General features: G+C 61.6%; 1 protein-coding gene across 1 annotated transcript; it reads left to right on the top strand.

Annotated features, from left to right (window-relative positions):
- The first annotated feature begins 603 nt into the window (after positions 1–603).
- On the top strand, positions 604–10,298 carry NFATC4 (nuclear factor of activated T cells 4). The gene is made up of 10 exons (XM_004609431.2): positions 604–830; positions 1,842–2,937; positions 4,483–4,645; positions 5,240–5,439; positions 5,922–6,094; positions 6,724–6,864; positions 7,537–7,592; positions 7,819–7,945; positions 8,070–8,651; positions 10,009–10,298. Exons 1-10 carry the CDS (start codon positions 731–733, stop codon positions 10,074–10,076), a joined length of 2,706 nt encoding a protein of 901 aa, XP_004609488.2. The 5' UTR covers positions 604–730; the 3' UTR covers positions 10,077–10,298.
- Positions 10,299–11,955: the final 1,657 nt, after the last annotated feature.

The following is an 11,955-nucleotide window of genomic DNA, read 5'->3' as shown; positions in this document are numbered from 1 at the left end:
CCTTTCCCTTTTCAGATCAGCTGGAATCCCTCTGTACACCAAAGCCTGACTGGCCTCCTTAGACCAACGGAGTCGAGTCACCCCCCCCCACACACACAACCCCCTCCCCCTTGCTCACAGCAGTCTGCACCAACTCTTCAAGTGAAGATCTTTAGTGGAACTCGGACACGGTGGGTCCACTAAGTGGCCCCTTTAAAGAGCTCGGACCTGGAGCCCCAGAACTTAGACTTGGTGGTGGTAGTGGGGCCGCGGGGTGGGGTGTGCGTTGTGGTGATCTGGGGAAGTGATTGTCACGACAGCGGGCCAATAGGCATCATGATGGTCTACCACGCTTGAGGGACCGCTTTCCAATTCAGTTTTCCTCTCTCTCTCTCTCTCTTTTATTATTTTTTTTATTGGGGGAGGGACTGGAGGGAGGACACAGGGAGGGAGGGAGGGAGGGTGCGGGAGGAAGAGGGGCGCGTGGTTTTCCCATCTCATCCCTGGAGGAGGGGCTGGAGCATCCCGGGCAGCCAATCAGCGACAGGCTGGGGGGGGCGCTTTGAAGAAGTTTGGGGAAAAAAGTTTGGAAAAGTTTCTATAATAACGAGGGGGCGTCCGGAGGGAGGCGGCAGCAGCGGAGGAGGGGGCGTCCCGGAGAAGGGGAGGGCGGGAGTCGCGGGTGCAGCTTCGGCAGCCTCCTGCGCTCCCCCTCCCACCCAGACCGGGACCGGGGGCTCTGGCCGGACCCATGGGGGCAGCGAGCTGCGAGGATGAGGAGCTGGAGTTTAAGCTGGTGTTCGGGGAGGAAAAGGAGGCCCCCCCGCTGGGCGCGGGGGGGTCGGGGGAAGGTTAGTGCGGGGCTGGGGTCTTGGGGTCAGCGCAGGCAGGGCCTGGGCACCCCGAGTCTAGGGCTCCTGGGGCAGCGAGCCCGGGGTGAGGGATGAGGGGGTCAGAGGTTGCTGGGAGTCGGGAGGACTCCGGGAAGGGGGGTGTACGGAGGTGAGGCCGGGGGGCCGGGCACCACTTTCTCCTTTTTAGGCTGTGACTGGGGTGGGGGTGGGGGTGCCCTTGGCCGCGCGCCGCCTCCAGGCCGGGCCGACTGTCACCGGGATGGGGGGGCGGCGGGCGGAGCGGGGCCCGCAGGCGCCGGGCGCCGCCGAGGGTAAACCGAGGCAGGCCGGGGAGGCTGCGGCGGGGGACTGGGGGCGCTCTGGGGCCCCGCCGGCGCGACCCTCCCCCTCCCCCGTCTGGCCGCAATGAGTCGCAGATGGCGGGGACTGAGCCGGGGGCGGCGGCCGCTGCTCGCACGGCATCAGCGCGGCCCGGCCCCCCTGGCCCCCGCCCCGGCCCGGGGCCCCTCACGGAGCGCCCCCTCGGCGGCGGGGGAGAGGAGGGCGGAGCCAGCCCCGCTCGTCACCGCAGCCCTGGCGCCCCCCTCTCCCTGGGCCACCGTTGCGATGGCAACTGGGGCTCCTGCCAGCGCCGTTTGGGGGTTTGGGAACCGCTGCTAATTGGGTTCATGTGTGAGTCGTCGCCCCCGGCCCAGCCCCGCGCCTCGCTGGACCCGCCTCCAGGCCCAGCCAGGCCCGTCCCGACCCGCCTCCCGCACCTTCGGACCCGCCCCGGCCGGTACCCCGGGTCCCAGGCCGGCAGTCGGAGCGAGCCGGTCCCCGAGGGGGAGGGCCTGGCACGCCCCAGGCCCAGCTTGGCCTTTGTCTGTGCGGCTGGACGGGCATCCCCCCAGACCCATCCCTGACCGGGGAAGGGGCGAGCGAGCGAGGCAGCAGACACGGGCGGGGAGCGGGGGCCCGTCTCACATGCTTCTCCCCCCACCCCTGTGCCCCCGCCCGTTTCGACAGAACTGGACTCCGAGGACGCCCCGCCATGCTGCCGCCTGACCCTGGGGGAGCCCCCTCCCTACGGGGCCGCCCCCATTGGCATCCCCCGGCCCCCGCCGCCGCGGCCGGGCATGCACTCGCCGCCGCCCCGGCCCGCGCCGTCCCCGGGCACCTGGGAGAGCCAGCCGGCGCGCTCCGTGAGGCTGGGGGGCGCGGGCGCGGGCGCGGGGGGCGCCGGGGGCGGCCGCGTGCTCGAGTGCCCCAGCATCCGCATCACGTCCATCTCCCCCACGCACGACCCGCCCGCCGCCCTCGACGACCACCCCGACGCCTGGGCCGACGGCTCTCCCCGGGAGTACCCCGCGCCCGAGGGCTTCGCGGGCTACCGAGAGGCGGGGGGCCCGGCCGGGGGCCCCTTCTTCAGCCCCAGCCCGGGCAGCAGTAGCCTGTCCTCGTGGAGCTTCTTCTCCGACGCCTCGGACGAGGCCGCCCTGTACGCCGCCTGCGACGAGGTGGAGTCCGAGCTGAACGAGGCGGCCTCGCGCTTTGGCCTGGGCTCGCCGCTGCCCTCGCCCCGGGCGTCCCCGCGGCCCTGGACCCCCGACGACCCCTGGAGCCTGTACGGCCCCAGCCCCGGGGCCCGGGGGCCCGAGGACAGCTGGCTGCTCCTCAGCGCCCCTGGGCCCAGCCCGGCCTCCCCGCGGCCTGCCTCTCCCTGCGGCAAGCGGCGCTATTCCAGCTCCGGGACCCCGTCGTCGGCGTCCCCGGCTCTGTCCCGGCGGGGCAGCCTGGGGGAGGAGGGGCCCGAGCCCCCTCCACCCCCTCCATTGCCTCTGGCCCGGGATCCCGGCTCCCCCGGTCCCTTTGACTATGTGGGGGCGACCCCCGCCGAGAGCATCCCGCAGAAGACGCGGCGGACTTCCAGCGAGCAGGCGGTGGCCCTGCCCCGGCCGGAGGAGCCCGCCCCGTGCAACGGGAAGCTGCCCGCGGGGCCCGAGGAGGCCGCTGCCCCTCCTGGGGGCCCTCGGAAGGAGGTGGCTGGCATGGACTACCTGGCCGTGCCCTCCCCACTGGCTTGGTCCAAAGCCCGGATTGGGGGACACAGCCCCATCTTCAGGTGAGGGGCGCCGTCCTGCTGTCCCCAGCCAGCTCACTTCCAGTTCCAGAGGAAAGCAAAAGGGTGGGTGGGACGACAGGTCCTAGTTGGCTGCCTTTGGCATTGTCAAAGGAGAATCAGGCATGGCCATTTACCAAGTTCCCCGGAGGAGCTTCAAAGGCAGCCCAGGAGTGTCTGTGTGTGTATGTATGTATGTGTGTGTGTGTGTGTGTGTGTGTGTGTGTGAGAGAGAGAGAGAGAGAGAGAGAGACAGAGACAGAGACAGAGACAGAGACAGAGACAGAGACAGAGACAGAGACAGAGGAGAGGAGAGAGATAATACAGTGGGGAGGCGTGCTGGCCTTAGCTGACCCAGGATTGATCCCTGGAACCCCCTATCTATGGTCCTCTGAGCCCGACCAGGAGTGATCCCTGAGCACAGAACCAGGAGTAAGCCCTAGGCACTGGCAAGTATGGCCCACAAACAAACAAACAAAAATAAATGAAAAGCATCCTTTCTCAACAATTTACAAAAGGATAGTCATTCCCTGTGGGCCCTATTAAATCCCCCTCACCCCCAGAAGATCTCTTAGGTAAGGGAGGGGCTTCTCTAGGAAGTTCCCCCACATCTAGCCCGGGGCTGGAGAGGGGGCTAAATTGCTGGATTTCATTCCCTCCTCTAACTCAACTCCTCAGGCCTGGTTTAACAGCAGAGCCCCTTTGAACAAAGTTGTATCTATCTGCAAGTGAAAGAATTCAATTAAAACAAGCCATTGTTCACTTTCTTCTCCCCAGTTTACCCTTAAACTTTGCCCCCTCTCATTTCAATTAGTCCTGAATCTTGACAAAGCTGATTTTTAAAAAAATTAAGCTGACTGCACACAGGAAAACCTTTCCCAGGGAAGACAGGCACACTTCTCTATCCCCTATTCCCCTAGATTCTGGCAGGACAGGGTCTCAGCGCTCCAAAACTATTCTCCCTTGGAGGATGGTTTACCCGCATCCCAGCCCCTAGAGCCATGCAAGAGGTCAGCTGTGACATGAAAAATGTGTCGGGCGATGTCAATTATCACCTGGGAGCAATGAACAGTTGGGATAGGGTGGGAGTCACTAAGCTCAGTCCCCTGAGAGGCGTCCCTGCTGTGGTCCCCAGTTCCCTGGAGCTGACTTACCTGACCCCACAAGGGGGAGAAGTGGTGCTGGCTGGGTTGGGCTTAGTCTTGTGCATCACCCACAGGCTTGTATGTCCCCCCCCCCTGCATTCTACCAATTCCTTAGTCTGTAAAAGGGGTTCACCTCTGAAGTCCTTCCTAGGCTCTTTCTTTATGTGACTCTTCCTACTGAGATCTGGAGGATGAGGGTGTGCTTGGGGTTCCTCTGTACTCAGGGGAGTTTTTGCCACCCCAAAACCCTGTGTTGGGGGCTACTAGGAGGGCCTCTCAAGCCTGACACCCTTTTCCTCTCCTCCTCCCCAGGAGTGGGGGGAGGGGCTGCATGCTGGTCCTCCCTTACTCCTGTGACTCCTCCTCCCCACTGACTCCACTCTGTGCTCTCTTGCTCCCACAGGACCTCTGCCCTCCCCCCTCTGGACTGGCCCCTGCCCAGCCAGTACGAGCAGCTGGAGCTGAGGATCGAGGTGCAGCCCAGAGCCCACCACCGGGCCCACTATGAGACGGAGGGTAGTCGGGGAGCTGTCAAGGCTGCCCCTGGCGGCCACCCCGTGGTCAAGGTAAGGGGCAGAGGGCCGGCCTTTCTCCTCTCTGGTCCCGGATCCTGGTGCTGCTGTCCTGCTGGGCATGCCCCTGGCTCTGTCCTTTCCCACACTCCCAGTCAGCACTGACCCTGCCGGCAGACTGGGGAGGGGCTGGGGGGCTGGGGGGTGGGGAGGATGCTGGCTTCTGAGGACCCGGATGCACTTTCTCTCTCCTCCATCCTCCACCCGCCTCAGCATCCCGTGGGACAGCAGTGTCCCTTGGACTCTGGAAAATGGTGGCCTGCCAGCTGTGGGGGAGGGCTTAGGCTGAGGCCAGAGTTCACTGGGAGTTAGGTTGTCCTCTGTTGAGTTGGGCCTGTCTCTTTTGGAAGCTTTTCCCCCCCCTCTGCCCAACCCATTTGGGGCTTTGGTCCAAGAAAAACACAGCAAATTCCAGGCCGTGTTTTCTCCACAACTGGTGCCCAATTCCCCCTGGGAACCCCTTCCAGGATGTCCTTTATCTTTCACCATCCTCACCCCCTGGTGGGATGAAAACCCAGGGATGGATGAAAGCAGGGGCCTGGAGAGTGTGGGAATTTCAGTGGGGTGCCCGCTCTCTCCCTCTGCCAGCTCCTGGGCTACAGCGAGAAGCCCCTGACCCTGCAGATGTTCATTGGCACGGCGGATGAGCGGAACCTGAGGCCTCATGCCTTCTACCAGGTGCACCGGATCACGGGCAAGATGGTGGCCACGGCCAGCTACGAGGCTGTGGTCAGCGGCACCAAGGTCCTGGAGATGACCCTGCTTCCTGAGAACAACATGGCAGCCAAGTAGGTTCTCGCTCACCTCCTCTCAGCCTTCTCCTTTGGACCTACGCTAGTTTGTTCCTGTCCCCTTCAGAGCGAGGTTGTAGGGATGCAGCGATTGAGAGTGCAAGCCGGGGTGCTTACCTTGCTCCCCACTGATCTGGTTTGATCCCTGGCACTCCATCTGTTCCCCTTTCCCTAGCCCCACCAGGAGAGATCCCTGAGCTCAGAGCCGGGAATAAGCCCTGGTCACCACAGGGTGTGTCCCCCCACACCAAAGCCCACAGGCAAATAACAGCAAGAAAAAGAGCTAGATTTCATCCTAGGGAGTCGGTTTCTCACCATCCAGAACTGGGCTCGTGGGGCCTCTGGAGAGGGTCCTGTCTGGGTTAAAAATCGCCCCCACCCAATGATGCAAAGATCATTCAGGGCTCAGGTGGGCAGGAGAAGGGGGACCTTCCTCCTTGGCTTCAGCTAGGTGCTTGCATTTGGTTCCCTGCCCTCAGCATCGACTGTGCGGGAATACTGAAGCTTCGGAACTCAGACATCGAGCTGCGCAAGGGCGAGACAGACATCGGGCGCAAGAACACGCGTGTGCGGCTGGTGTTCCGTGTGCACGTGCCACAGGGCAGCGGGAAAGTCATCTCCGTGCAGACGGCGTCGGTGCCTATTGAATGCTGTGAGCAAAGAGGCACTGTGCCCCTCGGTCCTTCACCACCGTGTGTGTGTGTGTGTGTGTGTGTGTGTGTGTGTGTGTGTGTGTGTGTGTGTGTGTGTGTGTGTGTTCACCACCCCCCATACTGCCCTGGGCTCTGTCTCTGCTGTGGAGTCTGCCAAAGGCCCAGTCCTGGGGCTGGAGCCATAGCACAACGGGTAGGGCATTTGCCTTGCACACGTCTGACCTGAGTTCGATTCCCAGCATCCCATATGGTCCCCCGAGCACCGCCAGCAGTAATTCCTGAGTGCATGAGCCAGGAGTAACCACTGTGCATCACTGGGTGTAACCCACAAAAGAAAAAAAAAAAGGCCCTGCCCTGACTTTCATTATGGATGCAATGTCAGTTCCAGGGTTGCGCCCAAGGACCCACACTTTCTGTTGGCCCCTGGATGACTAACCCTCTGGCTTCCCTTGTGACTGTCTGCCCAGAAGGAGCTCCTTGCATGGTCTGGGGGACCCCAGGGTGCTGCTGGTTTGCTGATGCATCTGCTCCCCAGGGTCTAAAGCACTTATTACCTCAGGGAGATGGAGGGGGGCAGCAGGGGCCTTGACCCGCTGCCCCGCCAGGCCTTCCCTGCTCTGCCCCACAGCCCAGCGCTCGGCCCAGGAGCTGCCCCAGGTGGAGGCCTACAGCCCCAGCGCCTGCTCCGTGCGCGGAGGGGATGAGCTGGTGCTGACTGGCTCCAACTTCCTGCCAGACTCCAAGGTGGTGTTCATCGAAAGGGGCCCCGGTGAGTAGCCCAGAGCTTCGGAAGGTGAGCAGGGGTCTGAAACGGGCATTCTTCCCGCGAGAGGAGTCAGCATTGTGCAGTCAGATCTCTGAAGAGCAGCGGAACCTCACAGCGCCCCCCCTCCCAAACCCCAGCCCCTCCGGAGTGCAGGACAGGGAGTTTAGCTCTGATGACCAGAACTATGAGGGGAGATCCGCAGGATGGATCTATTAAGGTGGGAGTGGGAAGACTGAGGGGTCCAGGGCACTCATTAACCCAAGGCCTCTGCCCCCCACCAGCAGTCTAGCCCCCCCAATACCCCCAGCATTGTACCCTGGGGTCTTGTCTGAGCTGATTCAGAGGTTCTGGGTGGTGAGACTTTGGATCTCATTGCCTTCTTTCAAGCTGGAACCCTTTCTGCGCTTGGCTGTCCTCCCCGCCTCTCTCTGGGAGGGCTCTTTGGAGAGTGGGGGACCCCCCAAGGCGCCCGTCACAAACTCCCTTTGCTGCCCGGGCTGGCGCTGCCATTTCTCTTGGTCTCTGTTGCCTGCTCTGTGCCTGGGGGACAGTTTCCAAACCCGCCTCTTCCACGGCTTGGAGTAAACACACAGTGGGCTTCTCTGCGGGCCGGGCAGGAGGAGGTGGGGGGGCCGGGCCGTGGAGTGATGCTGAACCCCCTGCTTCCCCGCACAGATGGAAAGCTTCAGTGGGAGGAGGAGGCCACAGTGAACCGAGTGCAGAGCAACGAGGTACCAGGCCCCGAGGGTGCCCCTCCTGGGGCACAGATGGGGCTGGGTGGGGCTGGGGGAGCAGCTTGGAATGTCTCCGCTGGGTCCTTGGCGTGTGGGTGTGGCCACCGGTGCCCCCTGTTCTCTTCTGGAGCAGACAGCCTGGCCACAAAAGTGGGTGGAGGAAGGGGCGAGGAGGAGGGGCTGGGCTAGTCCCTGAGCTCCCTGCTCCTCTTCTGCTCCCCAGGTGACGCTGACCCTGACTGTCCCCGAGTACAGCAACAAGCGGGTGTCCCGGCCCGTCCAGGTTTACTTTTACGTCTCCAACGGACGGAGGAAGCGCAGCCCGACCCAGAGCTTCAAGTTTCTGCCTGGTGTGTTCCAGGAGCGCCCAGGGTGGGGCACGGAGAGCTGGGGAGCCTGGGCAGACAGGGGGCTGTGGGCAGGGGCTGGAAAGGGGGTTTCTCAGCAGGTTTCCTCTCCGTCCTCCCCTCCCAGTGATCTTCAAGGAGGAGCCGCTGCCGGATTCATCTCTCCGGGGCTTTCCCTCAGCGCCAGGGCCCCCCTTTGGCACTGACATGGACTTCTCACCTCCCAGGCCCCCCTACCCCTCTTATCCCCCTGAGGACCCCACTTACGAAACTCCTTACATGTCAGAAGGCTTCAACTACGGCACGCCGCTTCTGTACCCCCAGACGGGCCCCCCGCCGTCCTACAGACCTGGCCTGCGGATGTTCCCGGAGACTGGGACGACCGCAGGCTGTGCTCGTCCATCCCCAGTCCCCTTCCTACCCCGGCCCTACCCGAGTGACCCCTACGGAGGACGGGGCTCCCCGTTCCCCCTGGGGCTGCCGTTTCCTCCTCCAGCTCCCTTTCGGCCTCCGCTGCCATCATCCCCGCCACTGGAAGGGCCTTTCCCTCCCCAGAGTGGGGTCCACCCCCTACCTCCTGAGAGCTACAGTGAGGTAGGGCCAAGCTACTGCCCAGGGGAGGGGGCTCCGGAGCAGGAGAAATCCAGAGGCGGCTACAGCAGCGGCTTCCGGGACAGCGTGCCCATCCAGGGCATCACGCTGGAGGAAGGTGGGTGCGGGCAGGGCTCTGTGTGTGTGTGTGTGTGTGTGTGTGTGTGTGTGTGTGTGAGTGAGTGAGCGAGGAGAGAGAGAAAGAGAGAGAGAGAGAGATTATGTGTGAGAGAGTGTGGGGCATACATGAGGGAATGAGTGTGTCAGTACATGTGTATGTGAGTGTGTGTGAGTGTGTGATTGTGTGAATGTGTGTGACTCTGAGTAGGCAAGACTGTGTGAAAGTGTCCTAGTGTGTTAGTGTGTGAGTATGTGAGAGTGTGTGTGTCAGTGTGTCTATGAAGTGTGTGTGTGTGAATGACTGTGAGAGTATAGGAGAGTGTGAATGTGAATGTGTGTATTAGAGAATGAGAGTTTGTGAGAATGTGTGAGTATGTGAGTGCGAGAGCGTGCGTATCAGGGTGCGTGTGAATGAGTTTGTGAGCGTGTGAGTGTATGAGAGTGGGTTTATGTGTGTGAGGGTGTGAGAGTATGTCTGTGTGAATGTATGTGAGAATGTGAGTCTGTATGAATGTGTGAGTGTGTGCATGCCCATGTGAGCAAGATCATGCTCAGGCTTTGCTGACTGCCTGGGGTGGCTGTGCAGAGAGTGACATCCTCGGTCCCTCACAGGTTGGGAGTGTAAAGAGTTGGGGGGGGGGTTCTCCAGCTTCCTGAATTCTGGAGGCCATACAGAGTGCCTGCCCCAGCCTGTCTCCTCCCTGTGCCCTCAGCCCTGGGTCACAGACCTGAAGGGCTGCAGACCCTCATAAGAACACCATGCCCAGGGCTGGAGCGATAGCACAGCAGGTAGGGCATTTGCCTTGTAAGCGGCCGATCCCGGTTCGATTCCCAGCATCCCATACGGTCCCTTGAGCACCGCCAGGAGTAATTCCTGAGTGCAGAGCCAGGAATAACCCCTGTGCACCGCTGGGTGTGACCCAAAAAGTAAAACAAAAAAACAAACCAACGCTGTGCCCTCCAGTGGCAGGAACAAAGGCCACCTATCAAGGCAGGCAGTGCATTGCTGCCTGCCTCAGCTTTCCCTCTTCATGGAGACTGAGGTCAGATTGGCATGGAGGGACTCACCCCTCCCCTCACGCTCCCCACCGGCTGCAGGCGCCCTGGTGCCCGGCTCACAGCAAGGGCCGTGACATCTCAGACCACAGGCCAGGGAGCAGGGAGGCGAGGGCTGGGGCCCACCCTGTTGGAGTGGACCAGCAGGACTGGGAGGCAGGTGTTGATGCACATGAGGCCTGTGGGAAAGAAACAGTGGCTGAGGAGCCTGGTGCGACTAAGGCCCGCTGGCCAGGAACTGTGGGGGGGGTCTCTGGAGAAGGAGGGGAACCGATCTCTTGATGGTTCTTCCTTCACAGTGAGCGAGATCATCGGCCGAGACCTGAGCGGGTTCCCCTCACCTCCAGGAGAAGAGCCTCCGGCCTGAACCCGGCCTGTCCTGCCCGCCCGGCCCTACCCACTGAACCTCCAGCCTGGGAGCTGGCTCCAGCCGCCGGGGGTCTGACCTGGTTCCCTCCCTCCTTCTCCAGCTTTGGCCTCCACCCTCCTGCCCCTCCTCCCCTCCTCAAGCTGCGGTGTGAGCCCGGCCTGGTGCTGCCCTGGAGGCCTGGGGGAGAGAGAGCCTGGAGGCTGGGCTGGGTGCCGCTTGGGAGGGGGGGGTGGGTGTCCAGAAGCTGGGCCGGGATTGTGCGTGCCCTGATTGGTGCTGGGAGGCTGAGGACAGGTGGATGAGTAATAAACACTCACTGACAAGTGCTGCAGGCTCCAGAGTCTTGGGAGAGAGGGAGAGGAAGGAGGCCTCACTGACAGAGGTGGGGAGAGCGAGTCAGGGGCTGGCAGCCTGGAGAGGGTTTTGAAGGGCACCCCCGGAGGTTCCCTAACAGGGGTGATGGGTGAGGGTAGAGCTTGGGGAGGCCACTCCTTGACTCCCACATGCCTCTCCATCCTCTCCCCCAACCCTCAAGATTTAAAAAAAAAAATTTCATTAGAGAATCACTGTGATGTAGTTACAAACTTAGGAACTTTTGTGTTTGCACTTCACTCATACAGTGATCGTTTACATTTTATCATTTGCATTTCACTCCACCAGTGCCCATTCACCTCCACCAATGATCCCAGTATCCCTCTCACCACCCCCACCCCATCCCCCACCACCCCACCCTGCCTCTGTGGCAGGGCATTCCCTTTTGTTCTCTTGCCTTTTGGGTGTTGTAGTTTGCAATAGAGGTATTGAGTGGCCTTCGTGTTCGGTCTATAGTCTACTTTCAGTTTCCATCTTCTGGCCTGAATAACCCTCAGGATTTTGATTCCATTAGGCTCTTAGGGATAGGACCCAGGAAGCCATGATTTTTATTTAGTTTGGTTTTGGGTCCACACCCGGCACTGCTCAAAGCTTCCTCCTGGTTCTGCACTCAGGGATCACCGCTGGCAGGGCTCTGGGGACCATATGGGAGGCCGGGGATCAAACCCAGATTGGCTGCGTGCAAGGCAAGTGCCCTACTTGCTGTAGTATTGCTCCGGCCCCCTAATGAATTTTTAAGTTCTTTTCTCTCACCACCACCCAGATGGTTCTGATTCATAGCCAAGGATAGGAAGCCCCAGGCACATCCTGCCTCCTCCTTCACAGAGACGTCTCTAAGGCTCAGAGAAAGACAGAGGCCTGCAGCTAGCTCATCAATAGTGGCCACACAGCTCATCAATGGCAGGCTGGGCACTGATCCTGGCCCCTGCTGCCAGCCCACCCTCAGACTCTTGCATCCCCTGGGCCCGGGTCCCTGAGGCTTCTCCTTCTGGACTGGAGTTGGGGGGTGAGGGAGAGTTGGCACGCGTCCAGGGCTCTCTGTCTGTTCTCATCCTGGGAACTGTGCGGACCTTCTGGGGAGATCTGTGCTTCCGGAGAAGACTGTAAAAAGCCAAATAGTCTGCCTGGAAGCCCTGACCACCACCTGCCCTGGCACTTACAGGCACCTTACGGGGCCAAGGGCACTGTAAGAGCTACAAGTGCACCCACATATCACCACCGAGCCAGGCCAGTGAGCTATGGGGCCAAGCGCCCAGTGGACTGGGGAAAGTCAGCCCTGTGTGGAGACCCTGCATTTAATGCCCAGTTCCTGGGATGCCCCAGGGCCAGCGGCCCAAAGAAGCTGTGCCCAGCCGACTCCCAGCGGGCCTGTGTCTGGCACTCTTGCCTCACTTCTCCCTGCCCAGTGTCCCAGACCAGCCTGGCAAGCAGGAGAGTATGTTCAGGGCAAGTATCACAGAGGCCGGCTCTGGGTGGCAAGATGAGACTCAGAGTGATGCCCTCC

This window comes from Sorex araneus, chromosome 3 (genome assembly GCF_027595985.1).
Source record: "Sorex araneus isolate mSorAra2 chromosome 3, mSorAra2.pri, whole genome shotgun sequence".
NCBI classification, from domain to species: domain Eukaryota; kingdom Metazoa; phylum Chordata; class Mammalia; order Eulipotyphla; family Soricidae; genus Sorex; species Sorex araneus.
The sequence above is the reverse complement of the archived record's forward strand: the minus strand, read 5'-3'. Positions and strand labels throughout refer to the sequence as shown.